Source organism: Antechinus flavipes, chromosome 1 (genome assembly GCF_016432865.1).
Source record: "Antechinus flavipes isolate AdamAnt ecotype Samford, QLD, Australia chromosome 1, AdamAnt_v2, whole genome shotgun sequence".
Classification (NCBI taxonomy): domain Eukaryota; kingdom Metazoa; phylum Chordata; class Mammalia; order Dasyuromorphia; family Dasyuridae; genus Antechinus; species Antechinus flavipes.
The window spans coordinates 358,768,332-358,788,410 of NC_067398.1; the positions used below are offsets into that span (position 1 = coordinate 358,768,332).

A 20,079-nucleotide genomic window follows, 5' to 3' on the forward strand; every position below is an offset into this window, starting at 1 on the left:
GCTAATTGGTAGATTGATATGACTTCTAACAAGAAAAAAAGATTTAGAGTTGCTAGGCAGCTGAGTACAAAAGTGATGGTTCCACTGGTCCCACTCTATTACTGTACCCTGATTTAGGGAATAAATCTACACTGAATCCTGCTCACCACCCCACTACCACCATCACCTCTGCCCCCCAAATATCATTTTAATTTCACCAGATCAGCTGAAAAGCTTTTATGAATTATGAAGACTTTTGAGAAGAGGTAGTTAAGAAATTGTGTGAATTTTTTTTCTTTTGGGAATCATAACTGTTTCCCATCCTCCTGCATCACTTCTCCTAAGGTACTAAGAGGTTGAGATTTTTATTAGTACTATGCAAAAAGAAATGGAAGCAGTGGCTAGGAAGGAAATAAGTTGTAGTCTAGTGGTATGAGTCTGTGACATTGTGTTCTAATGTAAAGAATCATTGCACTAGAAGTCAAGAGACCTAGATCTGCTAATTGTTTGATTTTGGGCTAATCACTTCTTCCTAGCCTTAGTTTCCTCACTTGTAAAACTGAAGGAATTAAAAGAGAAGAATTTAAATTCCTTTCTGGTGCTAATATTCTTTCAGTCTCTGACCTTTCTGTGAGTGTCTACTGATCATGTCATGTTGCCAGAGCAGATGGTAGTGTTTCTTGGCTGGGGAACCTGAGCAAAGAAAGGGTTCTAGGGCAGCCATTCATTGCCTCTTTTTACAACAGAGCTCTTAGTCCAACATTGAAATTTGCATATAATCTATGCCCATGATGAGCTAGAGAAAGTAATAGCAGAATTCCAGTCAAAAGCTGGACACCTGGTAACTCCTCCCCCATTCCAATCTCCACTACACCTGTTTGGTTTTTAATCTCCTTCCTTTCTGCTCTTCATGATATACTGCCTTCAGTGAAACTAAGATTTAAAATGAAAATGTGTCATTCAATTTGAAATGCTCCTCAGTAGTTAAAAAATATGTTCATTATAATGTACATAAAGTATAATGATAAATTCACTGTCCTGGAACAGAGGATAGTGTATCCATCAACCAGTTTTCTGCCTCCCACTTTGAAGATGTCTCTTGACTGTAAAATCATTTGGTTCTCTCTGGAAGGACTCATAGCTGTGGTTGTGGGTTTGTCTGGGGAATAGGAAATAAAAATATACAATACCACAATTACCAAAACAAAACACACACATGCACACACACACACACACACACACACACACACACATGCACACACACACACACACACACACACCCATTAAGAATGTACAAGGTTTATATGAAAAATATCAGTAATTCTTCATTTTTCTTTCTTTTTCTCCTTCCTTTTGTCCCAATAATTTGTTAACAGGGCTTTCCTAAATAGAGATTGACTAAACAGCACAGGATCATAGGACCAGGAGTTTAGCCATCATATCCATTTTCTTGGCTTCAGACAATGCTTTCTGAATATGTAAATCATGAATAGAATTACTTGCCCTAGTTTTATGGGGTTTTTTTTTTTTGTTTTTTTTTTTTGCTTCTTTTTCAATTGAATCTTAACTATTCTTCCTCTAAAGGATTTTTAGATGTTTCAGGAGATTCTCCCTGTTAATTGACTCGAATATTTCATCAATACATTTTAGCCAACATCTATTAAATATCTGCAATGTGTGGAGGACAATCTAATCACTCTGGTATCCATTATCCCCTCTGTAGAATAAAGGCCATCCATCAAAATTTGCCTATTTGGCCTGCCTACAGATAGGAAGACTGAAGAAATTCACAATATCTTTGCTCAAACATCTGAAAAGTTGTCTTGGGAAAGAAGAATTACTCTTGCTTTGTTTGGCTGTGGTGGACAAAACAAGAAGTGATGAAAGGAAATTTCAGATATGTGAATTTCTATTTAATATAAGGAAAAACTATCTAACACTATGTTTTTTGGTTTTTCTTTTTTTTTTTTTTTTAAACGAGCTTCCTTTGGAGTTAATGAGTTTCTCATCATCATAGGTCTTCAAATAGACACAGTTGTGGGTGATACAGTGGGAATTAATACATAGATTGGAATTGCACTAAATATCAGTCAATTTTTTCACATTCAAAATTACAAATAATTTTGCTGGATATGATATATTGGCCATAGGCCTAGTTCTTTTGATTGTTGGTAGATATGATTCCAAGACCTACAGTCTTTTATTGTAGCTGCTGATAACTTTTGTGCATTTCTAATTGTAGTTCCAGCATATTTGAATTGTTTTTTTCTTGTTTCTTGCAGAATTTTTTCTTTGATCTGGGGTTTTCAAAACTTTGCAATAATATTCCTGTATGTTTTCTACAAAGGATCTCTTTGAGGTAGTGATCAGTGGGGTTTTTTTTTCCTATTTCTACTTTCCCCTCATATTCTAATTCTTGAGAACAATTTTCTTGGATTATTTTCTGCATTATTGTGTCAAGGTTCTCTTTATGATCACAACTTTCTGGTAATTCAATTATTCTTATATTTTCTCTTCTTGATCTGTTTTCCAAATCTGTCATTTTTCTTATAAGAAGTTTCACATTCTTTTCTATTTTCTCATTCTTTATAATATGTTTTGTTATTTCTTGGTCTCTCATAGCTTTACTGGCTTCCCCTTGCCCAATTCTAATTTTCAAAGAATTATTTTCATCTTTGAGACTCTGTACTTCCTTTTCTAGTTGGTTAACTTTTTTTCATAATCTTTTTGTTTTTCTTGGATGGTTTTTATTTTTCTTCTTGATTTTTCCTCAATGTCTCTCATTTGGTTTCTAAATTCTTTTTTGAGTTCTTTTATAAATTCTCTCTGGACAGGGAACCATTTAATGTTATTTTTTGGAGTAGAAGGTTTTTTTGGTTGTTTGTTTTGTTTTGTTTTATTTTTACTAAAGTGTCTTCCTCTGAAGATGAACCCTGGTCTTCCCTATTTCCATAATATGTTTCAGTGGTGGAGTTCTTTCTTCTTTGCTGGTTCACTTTTTAAAAAATAATGAAGTATTAGTGTAAGCACCTTAAATCTTGGGATAGGAGAATGGTGCCTCAAGTTTCTCTTCAGCTCTCCCTTATGACTAGGAACCACAAACCAAAAACTCAATCCTCCTGCAAGTGCCTGCAGCCAGCAATGTTCCTGCCCCACTGTTGGTGCTAGTTCCTTCTCGCCCAGGGCCTCTGTCAGCAGCACAACTGGGCCTCCCAATCAGCTAAATTTCACTCCATCTTCCCAGACTCAAACTCTTACTCTACACACCGTCTAAGAGGAAAGTCTCCTGGTCCTGCTGAGATTCCAGTCACACCCAGCTAGCCCAAAGGATCCCCTCTTAGTGTTTCTGTAGAGCTAATTCAGAGATATTTGCACTTCAGACAGGCTAATCTCCAGCCTGATGTCTCAGGTCAGATCTTCTCAGGTCTTTTCTGGAGGATGGAGGTTCTATCCCAAGTCTTCTTGAGTTTTCACTAGTTTTTGTTTGCCCAGAGGCACAAATTTGTTTTATTTGTAGAGGAAATTGGAAGAGCTTGAAATTTACCAACCTACTCAACCATCTTCCTAGAATCCTGCAAGGGTTTTTATTCTTATAAATTTGAATCAATTCCTTATTTATCATAAAAATTAAATCTTATCAGAGGACCTTGCTACAAAGATATTCCAATTATGTTCTCATTTTAGATGAATTGTTTTTGTTTGTGCAAAAATTTTATAAATTTATGTAATCAAAATGACCATTTTACCTCTTATGAACCTTTCTATCACTTTTTTAAAATCATGAACTCTTCAGCTTTTCATAGAACTGATATCTAATTTCTTGCCTCTAGTTTGCTTATGATGTCTCCCTTTATGCCTAAATCATGTGCCTATTTGGAGCTTGTCTTAGTATATGTAGTAAGATGTTGATCTTTACCTATTTTCTGCTAGAGTGCCCAGCCTCCTGCTTTTATAAATGAAAAAGTCTAGACAAAAGTCAGGGGTAGAATGACTCAACTTTTAAAATAACCCAATGGCAACTACAAACATTTATCCCCTGGGAATTTCTCTGGTATTCAGATGCTTTTACTGTGCAGAAGGCAAATTCAAACTTGATGAAGGAGGAAAATGGAGTCAAAAGAAGATTGGCCCTGGAGTGCAACTAAATTCTCTGTGAGAAGCACCTGTGTTTATCTCTTTGGCAAGCCTTCAAAGTTCTTGACTTTGGTGCTGTTTTCCTGTTAAGTTATATTATCTGGTGAACTCCATCTCCTTGTAGGTCTGTGCCTTCCCTTCATTGTTGTTAGGAGCAATGGCCACTACTGCTTCTAGGATTCTTTGACATTTGGCTCAGCTCTCTACTCACCAAGGCTGATCAGCCAAGTGCCACTTGGCTAGCATAGTTGGCTGTCACAACTGCATGGTTTTCCAGACATTAAAAACATAATTGAAATGTCACAGGTGTTTCTCCATTTATAGGCTTGTTCTCTTTTATGTACATTTGTCATCATCTTGGAATCTCCTAGGATTATAAATTCACAGTTGGAAGAGACCTTGAGGACATCTAATCTAGCCCCTTCTTTTTACAGAAGAGCAAAATAAAGATCAGAAAAGTTGTGACTTAACTAGGGTCATATAACTAATAAATGTCAGAAGTGAAATTTGAATCCAGTTCTTCCTGATTCCAAGTCTAGCACTTAACTACTAGATTATCTTGTCTCAACTATGACCAGATCTACTTCATTTGAATTATAGGAGACTTTGGTATAACTGTGGTTATACCATTGGTTTGTTAAAAGACAATATTAAGTACCTTTCTTGTTCCTGCTTCCTTATTCTTTTGAACTTGCTCAACTACTACAGAAATATTCTTTCATTTATTTTTGGGAAAGAGTTTTAGACTCTTGCTCTTTTCATCTAAGCCCCTACATAAATAATCCAAAGCAAGACCATTTTGCAGAACTATGTATAACAAAGAAAGAATTTTAAATTAATAGTTACTAGCATAGTTTTAAATGACGGTTTCTAGAACTGAAAAACAAATAGAAGGAAACACAAATAAGCAGGACATCTTTGAAAGTTAAATGTTGAGTTATTTATAAACAAAAGTAAAAGTAAGCTATATGTAATAAAGATTCAGTTGTCTTCTCTTTCTATTCTACTTTGTATATAGAATTTCTTTTATTTTTTAAATTGGCATTTGTTAAATTGAGAAAAAAAATCTATGGACTACAGTTAGAATTGAGAAAAAATAGAATGTTTGTCAAAGGAATGTTTAATATCCAATCTAACGAAAGTGTGCTTCTATGATAAACTAAAGAATGTGTCCAAATGTATGGAATACATTTGTGTTCACAAATTGTATAAAAGAAGTGATTGCAACAAAAGGACAGGTTTCATTTAAAAAAAATTTTAAAGGTTAAAAAAATGAATTTTAACCTTTAATGAACTCTGTAAAACTGTATCAGGGAATTGTGGTTAAACCAAAAGGACTTCTCAAAAAATTCTATATTTTAAAAGAAAAAATAATCTTGTTGTTTTTCACCACTAAGAAAAAACTTTTGACTTAAAAACAACTATTCACTAGAATATTAGTATTGAAAGTAAATGCAGTTGAATGGTTCCTTCAGGAAATTCAGCCTTAATAGAGTTTTCAACAGGTTTCACAATCCTGAGGCTGCCCAAAAAACATAATTGTTACAGTGTCACCTTAAACCAATTGTTTGTGATCTTACTATTGATGGTATTCCTGTCTGCCATGAAGATAGCTGTCCATCTTTGCTTGCACATTATGAACAATTATGTACCGAGATAGCTTGGTTCAATAGTAGATAGATAGAGTGGTGTGCCTAAAGACAGAAAGCCCTAAGATCACATCTGGCCTCAAACACTAATTAGCTGTATGATCTCAGGCAAATCTTTATTTGCCTCAGTTTATTCAACTGGAATAATAATATCTACTCCCTGAGGTTGTTGTAAGACAATATGAGTTAATTTGTAAAATACCTAGTATAGTACCTACAAAACTATTTATTTCCTTTCCTTTTTCCCATGTCCTCCAAAAAAATTGCCATTCTGATAGTATCCGACATGTTTGGTAACTACCTTTCATTCCTTTACAATGCATACATTCCAATGGAGTATGTAATTTCTTACTGGCTATTCCTCAGTTTTGCAATATGATTAACTCCTTTTCCCCCTCATCATATATTTCTGAGATGACATCCTTCACATCTCTTTTCATTCACACTTTCTCATTATTATGTCTTAAGCTGGGGTCTACAGTTCCTTCAAGGAATCCCTGAATTTGGATTGGGGGGAAGCCTACATTTTTATTTTCACTAACCTTTAACTGAAATTCAATATTTTCTTCGATTTTTTCGATTATTTAAAAAGATTATTCTGAGAAGGGGCTCATAGGCTTTACCACACTGCCAAAAAGATCCAAAATATAAAAGATTTTAAGAATTTTTCCTTTTCTCTGACCCCAGCTCTTTGGAGAGAATATTGTTCTATGACTAGCAGCTATAAAACTTCACTGGAAGAGTATTGGTGTTAAACAGAAGAGCTTTTGTTTTGGGGAGAAGCTTGACCAGCTAAAAAATCTGTCTTACAACTGTAAGGTAGTAAGTCATGAAATTTCAATTTCATGTAATGTTGCTTAGCCTTTATCCATTTGCAACATTTATACTTTAGGTTTTGTATGCCATATTACCCCAATGTTTTACCCAGTTATGTGTTTTCAAAAGCTCCAGTCCTCCTCCTGTCCTCTGGCAAAATGAGTTCTTTGTGTTTGTAGAGTGAACTGAAAGTCACACATATTAGAAAGCTTTAATTTGTTTCTCTGAGGCCCAAAAGGCCTGGTAGGGGTTAGGATGGAACTGGTGAGGACAACACAAGATTGCAGGTTTAAAATGAAAGGAACCTTAGTGGTCCTGTGAGAGAGGAAAACATTGTTCTGAAACTGGGACACGTGGAAAGCAATGGGAGGTAGAGGGAAGGTGTTTAGAAAATAGCTCAGAAAGAAATCAGTTATATTTGCATTTATTAAAAGCAAAATATATTCCTGATTTGGAACTTGCCATCCCAAAGGAATAGGGTATTGAATCTCTCAGGTCCCAAGTCAGGGCTTAGAAATTCTCTAGATATTTAACAGACATGTTTGACATAATCAAAGTGGCATTTGGAAAAACTAAGAACCCATGCTGTTTTCTGTTTGAAAGGCTCCTATTTCTTCTATAACTCAGTTCCACAAATTATCAGTAACTCAGTGAGGTGAGTTTGCAGTCTGTTCACAGCTTAGCAGAATGGTAATCAGCACTTACTCTTTATTTTGGGTATCCTTAATACAGAACAAGCTGTGAGAAGATCCATTTTCCAGGTAGATCTAAGATGGAACTTGGGTTCTCTAGTTAGCCCTTGCACAATGTTCCTGTTTCAGGGAGTATGATTATCCTAAGGGCCCAAAAGAATTTGTACTCAGAACAGGAAATTATTCTTCATACATTTATTAAGCACCTCATATATGACAAACAACTGAATTAAATGTGAAGGATAGCTATGAAGACAAAAGCAAAATTTTTCTTGATCTCAGAAAAATATATATCAAGAGCACATCATGTCAGAGACATGATAAGGTTTAAGTAATCTCTAGGCAAAGAATAAATGCAGGTTAAATTTGGTCAACTAAAGTTATAGCAAGTACTTATTTTAGTTTTTAAGAATTTCAATTTTATCAGTTTGAATATTTCCTCTCCTGATAAAGTGCATAACTCCTTCACACTTAGTAGGTGTTTAAAGTTGTCTCCTGGTGACCAAACTTCTGGTGATTAGCCTCTTTGACTTTATCAGGATTTTTTCTTGCAAGAAAACTCTAGAATGATCTCCATCTCCATCTCCACCCCCTGCAAAAAACCAAACCCTTCCTGCTTGGTATTGTACTTGCCAAATTAGGCAATTTATTGGAAAAGCTTCAGAACCCTGAATAACCCCCTGCTTCTGGAGTAAAGCTACAGAAGAATCTTAGTGATACATACCAGTGATCAAAAATTAATGGGACATTACTTTGGAGAGTTCCATTTCCCTTCCTATCCTTAGGATCTAAGCTATATAACCCAACCTAAGGGCCTCTAAGAAATATGAAAGTCAAAAAAAATTGTTTACATTGCTGTAAGTAACAAATGAGTGAAAAATATTTATTAACCACTTTTATGCTAAGTGTTATGTTAAGTTCTGGGAGTACAAATATAAAAGCAGGATAGTTGCTGTCCTCAAAAAACTAACATTCTAGTTGAGAGAAGCAATTCTCAACTAGAGAAAAAGACAATAAAGTAGCTAGACAATGAAGGGTTGTTTTGATATGGAAAGTCATTGGGATCATTTGTAGAGTTTTCAATGGATTTGGCCTTTCTAGTAACAATGGTAGTATTGATTTGAATTCTATACGCAAAGAGCTAGAGTTGGATCAGGTTAATAGTGGGATGGGTTGTAAAAACCATGCTTTACAGGGCTGACTAGATGCAATGGGTTATATGCATCTGCACTGGCAGAATGCATTGCAAAAGATAGGTTGGAGAAAGCAGAGAGGAGAAGGATTAGAATTCTCCTTTCCTTAGAAGAGAGAGACTTGCTGAGGTAGAGGGTAAAGAGAGAGCATTCTAGTTATGGAGAGGGGCTTTGGAGTGTTGTAATAGTAAGAAAGCCCAGTATGACTGGATTATAGAGTATACACAGATAGGTAATATCCAATGAGACTGGAAAGATAAGAATCAGGATGTAAAAGGCTTTAAAAGCTAATTGGAAGAGTCTATATGGCTACTCTACAGTCAGGCAGTCCCATTATAGTTGATTGAGGAGAAGAGTCACAAGATCACATCTGCACTTAACAAAAATTATTTTGGCAGCAGTGTGTAGAATGGTTCAGAGTCATGAGAGACTTTAGATAGGAAAACAAAATAGGAGAATATTGCAGTAATTTAGGTAAGAGGTAATGAGTTCCAAACTAAAGTAGTAACTATGCTAAAAGAAGAGGACAGATGTGAGAGATGTAAATACAGAAGTGATAAACATTGCCAGCTGATTGGATGTGTAAGTTAAAACAGAGTAAAGAGTCCAGGGTAATGCTGAGGTTATGAGCATAGATTACTAAAAGAATGACAGTGTCTTCAAAATAAATATGGAACCTGAAAAGGGAAGAATTTGTGAAGAAAGATCATGAGTTTAATTTTGGACTTCCTGAGTTTAATGTGTTTCTGAGTCCTACAGTTTAAAATGTCTAGGCTGATAGATCAGTCGATACTTTAACTGATCCGTGAATCTTTTGCTTAGAGATCACCACAAAAATGATAGGTAAATGTATGGGAGTTGATGAGCTTATCAAGAGAGAATGTTGATGGAGAAGAGAGAAAGACCTAGGATAGAACTATCAGAACTACTTTCAAATAGAGGGCATGATACAGATTGTGAGCCAGCTATGGAGATTGAGAAAAAGTAATCAGATAGAAGGAAAACCAGAAGAGTAATGTGCAAAAAATTAAATAAATAAGAAAGGAGAAGCAACAATTTTCCATTCCCTTCACTATGCTCAGTCTGTTTAGTTAACAGAAAACTTTCCAGGGATTTGTAGTCCATAGTTCTGTAACTTTTATGCTCTCAGATATTCTTTCATTCTTTGAGAGCCAGTTTAGGCAGGTGTGGAAGTGTTCATGTGTGGGAGAGAGGTCATATGATTTGCCTTTTTAGTGTACCGACCCCTGAAACAGAAAACTGTGGTCACCTAGGAGGCTTCTATAACCCAGAATATAAAGGTTTTGCCTGCAAATCATAGAGATGGGTAATGAAAACCTATGCTATCTGGTGACCAGCCAATACAGCACAGGAGACTCAAATAGAAAACTGTAATTGATGGATCAGCAGGAAAAGTTCCACCATTTGGGAGGAAGTTGATTATAGAGTTCAAGTGAAGAGTTAGTCACCCAGGTCAGCGAAAAAGACTAGTTGTGAAACTGGGTCTAGGAAGACTAAAAGTCACATTTAAAGAGAAGAATGCCACTTGTGTCATTGTTGGTCCCACAAGAAGAAAATTGAGGGACTTTTAAGTCACACACAATCCCAAAGTAATGGGTCAAATGACTGGCTAAGAACTTGGTGAACCCTCATGTATTTTGAAGGGCCCTTTTAAGTTTTTCAAGTTCAATATAGCTTAATGAAAAGAGCACTAGTCTTAGAATGAGAAATTCTGGGTTTGCATTTTGATCTTGACCTTTATACATCCTTACACAAATTCATTTGATTTCTAGGAGCCTCTGTTTTCCTATCTTTTAAATGGGAATGATAACAACAGTAAAATTACCTATCTCACAGAGTTGGGAGTTTTATTGGGGGAGGTGAGTTTTATGAAATAGAAATTTGAGCTTTAAAGGTTCCCAGCAATCAAACAAGAGTTTGACAAATATCTTGACTAATACTGATTTTGCTTTCTCTCTAGGTGGACCTACCATGACTTCTTCAACAGATACAGAGTACTCATTAAAAAGAGAGAGCTCTCCAACACTGACAAAAAAGTCATCTGTAAAAATGTCCTGGAGAGCCTTATCAAGGTGAGCTTAGGAACACATTGTGCTAGAGCACAATCCAAGAAGCATTTATTAAAGATTATACTTGATATAAAACAGAAGAAAAGAGTTTTCAAGGAGCTTATAAGTGATAGGATGTGGGTAGGATGCCATGTAAATAATTAAGTATGATATTTAGAAAGAAGAGAATACTAATAACGGGGAAGATGAGAAAAGTCTTCCTACAGAAGGTGGCACATGAGTTTGAATGAAACTAGGGATTGAAGGAATAAGTGAGGATAAATATATATTCCAGGCATGGGGATCAACCTGTGCAAAAGGTACAGAAGGAGGAGCAAAAATATAAAGTTCAGGGAATAGAAAATAGATCAGTTTGTGGAATATAGAGTATGTTAAGGATTTTAATGTGAAGCAAGTATGAAGAAATAGGCTGGATTCACATTATAAAGAATCTTACAGAACAACTTGAAGAATATATATTTTATTCTAGAAGCAATAGGGAGGTACTAAAACCTCACAAATTAATGGAATAGTTGGGATTTAGAAACTCTCAGAGAACAGATGATTAATAAAGGCTTATTGACCTGGTAACTGACCCCATAAGAACTGATGAGATCACTGAGAAGAGAGAGATAGGCATTGGCAGAACCATAGGGAACACCTCCCTGTAGAGAGCATGCATCCAGGTGATGCAGTAAAATCTCAATTAGATGCGCTGAGCTTGGGATATAGTGCTTAATTGGATTTTTTTTGTCCTACTAAAGATTAACCAAATGGTCCCTTTTTGCTTTGATTTATAACACAGTAAAAAAACTATTTCTTTGATATTTCTTTGATGAATTAATTCCCTTTTCTACTTCGAGGTGGACAGTATAGTCATACCTCATTTATCTGTAAATAAGATTTCCAGCCATCAAAGCTATATGGAATGTATAGAAAATGAGTGGGAAAGGGCCACTGAATGAAGAAGATAGGACTTGTTTTGGATCAAATTTTACTCTATTAAGATCCATTCTTGGACTCCTACTCATTCAATCATGTAGGTAATATAGGCAATAGATTATAAGCAGTAAGGACAAATTAGTACTGACGAGAAATGACAGCTAACAGTAGAAGGAGGAGATGCAAGTTCTAGAACTTTGAAGAAAAAAACTATTCAAATTTTTAGTGTCAGAGCCATTAGATATAAGAACAAACAGCTCTTAAAATGTCCTTGTGGGTGTGCCTTTATTACAACATAATATCATAATTAATTTTCCTATGATTGCCTTGATTCATAAGAAGAATCAATTAATAAGCATTTATTAAGTTTTTATTACATTCCAAGCAGTGGATACAAAGGAAGGGGGGAAAACATCATTCCTACCCTCAGCTTCTATTTTAATGGAGGAAGAGAGACAAAAGCAAAGCATAGAAGGGATGAAGGAAGAGAAGAAAAGAGAAAGAGAGAGTGGAAGGGAATGAACAAGCATTTATTAAGCACTTACTATATACCAAGCACTGTGCTAATTCCTAGGGAAACAGAGAAGATGAAAAGGAGATCGTTAAACTTTCTTCAGCAAATCCTTTATAAGAAGATAAAGGAAGAGATTGTATTTTTTAAAAAAATACTTTTGATCCAAAATCACTAAAACCAAAAGAAAAATTGTTGACCTTTAAAGAGTTATGCTTCAGTTGTATAGAAATGTCATTCATGTGGAATGCAGGATTCTCCAAGAATGCCAATATATCAAGTCTAATGGTACATTGAGTAGAATGAAATTTTTCTTTGATTGTGAGATTTATACAGCTTCAAGTTTATCATTATTATTAATTTATTATTGTCCAAAACTATAAATATAGGTTTAGGAGATTGAACCATATATGGATTGATCCCATGACAAAATTGCTTTTTTATTCCTGTTAGTTTATTTGAGAGGATATATGACACAGCAGAGGAAAGAGCTGGCCTTGGAATCAGGGAGATCTGAATCTGTCATTTCCTCGTCATATACTGGCCTTGTGACTAAGGAAATCACTTAACTCCTCAGAGCCCCTACTTGTGGGCTCTTAGACTATAAATTATAGAATAAATGCCATTCTATGGTGGGAAAAGGAGACATCTCAGGAGGAGTTCCTCATGCAAGATGATCACAGGTCCAGACCAAAAAATTAACTCAATACTTACTACCAACACTCCATCCACTCCAAAACAATCCTCACTAATCTGAAAATCTTTGAAAATCTAAGCCACCCATCAGAATCCAGCTCAAATGTTAATTTCTCTACAACCTTTTCTAATCACCTATGCAGGAATGTTCATCTATTCTCATTTCTGTATTCATATTGGACTGTTTGTACTAATTGGTGCTCGAACTGCTATGTATTTGTCTTATCACTACTACTAAATTATGAGTTACTTAAGAATCATTTTAAATGAATTCTCTATCACCTAAGAACCTAACGTAGTCTCTGGAACAGACTAAGTACTCTATGAATGGAATTGTTTGTGATGAAGCAGTTAGAATAACCACAAGATGACATGATTTGAGAGTTGTTATTTCAATCAGGGAGAGAAAAGTCACTGTGTGCCCATTGTATCCTGTAGCTCATTCTTTCTCAGTAGGAGGCTAATGTTTGAGCCTTAGAAAGTTCGCTTCAGAATTTGAATTATGTCATCTTTCATGTTGCTTTTCTCTTTTATCCTTCCATGACCAGCTCTATTGCTTGCCTCAGCAGAATCTTCTATCACAATAGGCACCTGCCAGCTTCCTGTCTCCATCCCAACCTAAGCATTTCAGCACATTACGTCATGAAATGATTAGTAGAGAAATGGCAATAAACATAATAGGTTGGCTGAGTGGCAGACTCTTAATGGCCATATACATTATGAAGCAACTCAGGAGATGAAAGGAACCTTTTTATTTATTGTCTCCTTCCTGATTGATGGTAGAAAACAGTGAATGTTTATGAACCACATTTGCCCAAATAAGGGCCTTTGGCAGGGAAAAGGAGGCTGGGGAGAATGAGGAGATGGTACTCAGAAGATGTCCAGAACAGTTAGAATCTACCCCCTCTGCCTTTTTTCTTTTTGGATTTCCCTTCTAGCTTGAGTTTTTGTTCATTAAATATTTGTAGGGGAATGAATGAACATCTTTTATGTACTAGATACCATAGTGGAACTGAAAATTTGTAGGAAGAGAAGCATAGTTAGGGCACTAGACTTGAAGAAAGAATGTCTTGATTCAGATTTCACCCAAGAAACTCTTTTTGTGTGACCTTGGACATCAGCAAACCTAGCTACCCAAAAGATTTTTGACTACCAAGCAAAAAAACAGGATTATTTCTCAGATTTTATCAGCTCTTAAGTTCTAGGAAATTATGAGTAATTCTATGGATTTGAGATTCCTGATGGATTGAAACAAAAAAAAATCCTTAATTTTCCCTCATGTACATTCACATTTTTTACATGTTTCCTTATGAATCATGTTGGGAGAGAAAAAATCAAAACAAAAGGGGAAAAACATGAGAGGAAAAAAAACAAAAGAAGCGGGGAAAAAGTGAACATATCATATATTGATTTACATTCAGTCTTCATTTTTCTCTCTCTGGATGCAAGTGGCGTTTTCCATCCAAAGTTTATTGGGATTGCCTTGGATCACTGAACAGCTGAGAGGATGATCATAGTTGATCATCATAAAATCTAAGCACACTTCCTAAAGGAGATTATACATGTCCCTTTCTCACTTTTATGTCTAGATGTGCATTATATTGAGTCCTTCTTCAGGACAAGTGGACAGGAATAAGAAGCAGATGACTGGAAACCTTGGAGGAATCTAGAGGTCTAGAGGGGTTCTCTGTTCTGTTAGAGTTGCTTGAATTGATGGGTTATTTCCACTGGACTTTTCTAAAGATCTTGTTTGACAAATTTTATAAGGAGAATGTGTTAAGTTGGAACAAGAACTATGTCTGAAATCAGAGAACCTATATTCAAATGTTACCTTTGATATTTTATTACTCTGATTATATCATTTGACCTTATTAGGTTTTAGTCTCCTGAAAGGTCTCGATGTCCCTTCCAACTCTGAGTGCGTGATCATATGATCTTAATGGATAGAATGCTGGCCTTGGGAGCAGAAAAATCTGAGTCCAAATCCAGCCTCAGAAACTTATTAATTGTACTATGCTGGGCAGGTCAACTTCTGTTTGCTTCAGTTTTCACATCTGTTAAATGCAGATAAGAATAACATCTAAAGTCATAAGAGTTATTGTGAGGTTTAATATAATAATATATAAAAATTATTTTCTAACACTAATATTTTCTATCAAGACAGCTATGATTAGGAGGTTAGCTAGGTGATGCAGTAGATGGAGTTCTGGACCTGGAATCAGAAAGAACTGAATTCAAAAACAGTCCTAGACAATTACTAGCTGTATGACCCTGAAAAGGTCATTTAATCACTATTTGCTTCAAGTTTTCTCATTTGTAAAATGGGAATAATACTGGTACCTATCTCTCAGATTGTTTGATTTCCTAGGGATCAAATGAGTTAAGTATTTAGTACAATGTCTGGCATATAGTTAAGTACTATATAAATATTAGCTCTTCATCTGAAGATGAAGAGGAAATAATAACTGTAAAATATTTAGCATAGTGTCTGGCATGTAGTATGCAGCATTTAAATGCTAGCTATTTTTATGTTTATTGTTGTTTTTCTTGCTGCTTCTATCACTCATGTTATTTCACATGATGCTATCATTTTACTGAACAGAAAATTGAGTTTCAGAGCAGTGAAGTGACTCACACAATGTGCAGAATACTATAGTCCACCAATTATTCCCTTCTTTGGGTTTTAAAAATCAGAATTAAAAGAAAACAAGAACAAAGAAAAATTCCATTCATTACAAGATACAGTGCTGGCTTCTGTGATACAATAACAGCTAATACAGTCAAATATGGGTTGACAGACAACCTTGCCCCTTCTTAAATTTTCCTTCCTTTAGTGTAAAGACCATGACAGTTCTGACTTTTTTTTTTGTTTATTTGTTTTTTCTGAGGCAATTGGGGTTAAGTGACTTTCCCAGAGTCCCAAAGTCAGGAAGTGTTAAGTGTCTGAGGTCAGATTTGAACTCAAGTCCTCCTGATCTCAAGTCTGGTGTTCTATCCACTACACCAATTAGCTGCCCCTGGCAGTTCTGACTCCTTAAGCCTGAGGATCATCTCCAAGCCCAAGAGTCCAGGAGTTAAAGATTTCAGTCAGTCCTTTTCTCAACTACTTTGGCCTTACTTGCCACTATCAACTCCTGTCTCCCAGAAACAATGCCGATATCCTCTCACTGAGAAGGAAGCTTCCCCAAGTAGGATCAACAAAATGAAAGCCTGAGCTTCTGTTTCATTGCTCTCCAGACCTCGTTAAGCTGCTGATTTCAAATATTTATTGAGAGATCACTCTGTGCCCGACTCAGGACCGGGCATTTGCCTATAAAAATTAATTAAAAAGCAAAAACATAATAAATAAATAAGTAAATACAGAGCAAGAAACTCTTCCCCTAATGGAGCCCACATAATCATCTCTAAACATATTGAATGGACATGGTTAGCAAAGCATTAACAAAGGGACTACACAACACAATATAGCATTTTTCAAATTCAGCATAAAAACAGATACAATCTGCCAGAGGAATGACTTGGTTACTTCAGAAGAACTGGGCAGCAGAAATTTAAGGATCATAAGATTATAGGTTTTAGACCTTGAATGAACTTTTTTTTTTTTAATGAAGGCTTTTTATTTTTTTGAAATACATCCAAAGATAATTTTCAACATTTATCCTTAACAAAACCTTGTATTCCAAATTTTTCTCCCTCCCCCTTCTACTAGGTAGTAAGTAATCCAAAATATATTAAACATGTACAATTCTTTTTTTAATTTAATTTTATTTTATAATAACTTTTTATTGACAGAACCCATGCCAGGGTAATTTTTTTACATTATCCCTTGCACTCGCTTCTGTTCTGATTTTTCCCCTCCCTCCCTCCACCCCCTCCCCTAGATGGCAAGCAGTCCTATATATGTTAAATAAAACATGTGCAATTCTATGTAACATATTTCCACATTAGTCATGCTGTGCAAGAAAAATTAGATTAAAAGTAGGAAAAAATGAGAAAGAAACAAAAACAAGCAAACAAACAACAGCAGTCTCTTGAATGAACTTTAGAAGTCATCTATTTCCACTTTTCCATTTTATAAAGAAAGAAACCGAGACCCAGAGAGATCAAACAATTTGTTCTCAAGTCCCCAGGATACTTAGTAGTAGGATTTGAACCCAAATTTCTGACTCCAAACTAGTGCTTTTTCCCACTGTATTGTATTGCCTTAGTCTGCTGAAAGCTCTGTTTTCCTACAAACTTTTTAGATTTGATGCAGAAAATGATGACTTAAAATGGTTCTATGATGTTTTTGGGGGAGGGGGAAACATCTAATGTTTAATGTATAAAGGTGGATTTTGCCTTAGACCCCTTAACTCTTCTCATCTCCTACATACTAGGAAAGTGAACATAGAAAAATTTTGTTTATAATTAAATCATAATTATCTTTGTGCTATCCAATCTATGAATTACCTTCAGCCAATGGTTAATCACAGCATTATACTCTTCTCGACTCTGAATATTCTTTTGGGCAGCCTCTCTTTCACCATTAACTGGGATGAGCTTAAATAAAATATAATTAGGAAGATAGACCCCCCAAAAAAACCTTATCATCCATTCCAAAGGCAAATGAAAATTATTTATGCATTATCCATCATTTCAGGAGATTTGTGCAGAGTTTTGAATATGAATAGAAAGATAAGGGATTTATAAAATATGTGAAAAGATTAAACTGTGAATACTCTTTGTCCAAGCAATACCTCTACTAGGTCTGATTCCCAATGAGATCAGAGAAAAGGGAAAAAACATTATATGTACAAAAAATATTTATAATAGCTCTATAGTGGCAAAGACATGGAAACTGAGAGAATGTCTGTCAGCTGAGGAATGGATGAACAGTTTGTGGTATATGATTGTGATAATATTGTGCTGTAAGAACTCACAAGCAGAAAGCTTTCAGAAAGACCTTGGTACTATTAATATGAACCCATGCAAAGTGAAGTGAGCTGAACCAGGAGAACATTTTATATGTAGTAAGAGTAATATTGTAATAATGATTAACTGTGAAAGAGTTAACTATTCTGATCAAGACAGTTCCAAAGGACTTGTGGTGAAAAATGCTATCCATTTCTAGAGAGAGAACTGATGAATTCTGAGTGCAGATTGAAGTAATTTTTTTTCACTTTGTTTTTCTTGCTTTTTTTTTTTCTACCTTGATTATATGGGGAAATGTTTTGCATACTCCGACACATATAGTTGATATAATACTTACCTTTTCAGTAGATAAGGAAAGTACTAGAGGGAGGGAAAAAATTTCGAACTCCAAAAAATTTTAAATGAATATTAAAAATAAAGAAGTAATAAGCCTATTAAAAATAAAATACAATTTGAAAAAGGGGTTCTGAGAAGAAAATTAAATAAAAGCCTGTATGTTATAAGTTCTTAACTTTTTTTATTCATTTCATAGATTCCTTCAGCTAGAAAACCTACAGCCTCTTTCTTATACGTTTAAAATGAAATACATAGAATTACAAAGGAAACCAATTAAATTGAAACACAGTGATCAAAATTTTTTGATTTTTTTTTTGGATATTTTAAAAGTTCATAGATCCCCTGAAATTTATATGAAACTTCTTGAGGGTCTGTGGATTCTTGTTTAAGAAACCTTGTTCTAGATGCTCTATGAATGTTGATTTACAACCTTACTGATTATTTACCACTTTCCTAACTGCTTCTCAAAGGACCCTGATGCATTCCAGTTTGGCCGCACCAAAATCTTTTTCCGGGCAGGCCAGGTAGCATACCTGGAAAAACTACGGGCAGACAAAGTCCGAGCAGCCACCATCATGATCCAAAAGACTGTGAGGGGCTGGCTACAGAAAGTGAAATATCGCAGGTTGCGAGGGGCTACTTTAACTCTGCAGAGGCACACTCGGGGTTACCTTGCACGCAGGTAAGTGATACCCCTTCCATCTTTTCTCCCTCTCACATACATACAAAAACTCCTTGTGGTACCTCCTAGACAGCACTGCCAAAGCAATCCATTCTTCTAGTTTATGATCCTGTAGTAGTTCATGCTAAGTCCAATTTTTTTTTTTTGCCTAACTTACAAAGCCTTCTATAATCTGGTTCTACTTTGCTTATCCAGCTTTATATTCCTCTTCTTTCCAAACTAAATCCTTTTTCTGATCAGATAGGTAGGTCTCTTATTGTCTTTGCATCCACCTGATGTGATTCCCCTTAACTTAAATAATTCCTCCTATATTCCAAATATGAGCTTTTATAGGATAATTTGTACCACTTCTTCCCATTAATTTTTCTGACCACCCAGTATAGAATTAGCAGCTGACCCTAGTACTTAGATGCTGGAATCTGTCATTATACAGGTGAAATAGCCTTAGTTTCTTCATTTATTGAGTATATTGCTACTTGTACTTCTCATCTCATAAGAATGACATGAGAATCAACTGAAAATATAAGTATGGTGTTTGTATTTATAAAAAGTTCTATAAACAGAGTTATTTTCTTGTCACTATTGCTCTGAGCAAATATAGGTTCAGAGAATCATAGACTTAAGAGAAACATCCCTTTTCTTAATTTCATTGGTCACCTAGTTCATGCCTTATTAATTCTCATCTGGACTATTGCAGCAGCTACCTAGAGTTTCAGGTTTCAGTGGTCTCTCTCCAATCTGTCCTTCATATAACTAACAAAAGTAACATTGCTAAACCATGTATTCCTTCCAAAAAGCTCCATGGACTCCATCTTAACTCTAGGATAAAAGACATTGGGATAACTCCAGTTTCTCTCTCTAAGCTCATTACTGTTTACAGTATTTTCCTTCACATACTTTATGTTCTAGTCAAACTTTAAAGTACTGTATATCAGCCTTTTATCTTGATAAAGTCATGTGTTGTTTTCTAAAAAAAAATTTTAATGTCAAGAAAAGAAACAATGTTAAGCTTTCTATCACTGACAGTTCTCTATATTTTAACATAATTTAAAACTATATATGTGTATATGTGTATGTATAATATGTATATATATATGTATATATATACATATATGTATAATATGTATATATATATTACATATTCCAAGCTTTGTCTAATCCTATGATGTTAGAAGCTACCTTGAAAATTACCATGTCTAATCACTTCACTTTACAGATGAGAAATCTGAAGCCTAGGGAGGTAAAAGAACATATATGGTGTTGTACAGCTAGATAATAGCAGAGTCAGTATTTGATCTCAGATTTCTTGATTCCTTGTCAGTGTCTCTTATATTATATAGATAAATCATCTTTTTTTGTTTTTTCCCTTTATTAAAGCTTATTATTTCTCAAAACATATGGGGGATAGTATCATTATTCCATTATATCACTTTTCTCTTTGATTTGAGAAACTAAAACTATCTTATCTA

General features: G+C 35.0%; 1 protein-coding gene across 1 annotated transcript in view; it reads left to right on the plus strand.

Annotated features, from left to right (window-relative positions):
- Positions 1–20,079, plus strand: part of MYO5B (myosin VB) — a 518,558-nt gene that overhangs the window by 388,313 nt on the left and 110,166 nt on the right. Inside the window, exons 18-19 of the mRNA XM_051969631.1 lie at positions 10,445–10,556; positions 18,399–18,610. Coding sequence (XP_051825591.1) covers positions 10,445–10,556; positions 18,399–18,610 — 324 coding nt within the window. The remainder of the gene's footprint in view (positions 1–10,444; positions 10,557–18,398; positions 18,611–20,079) is intronic.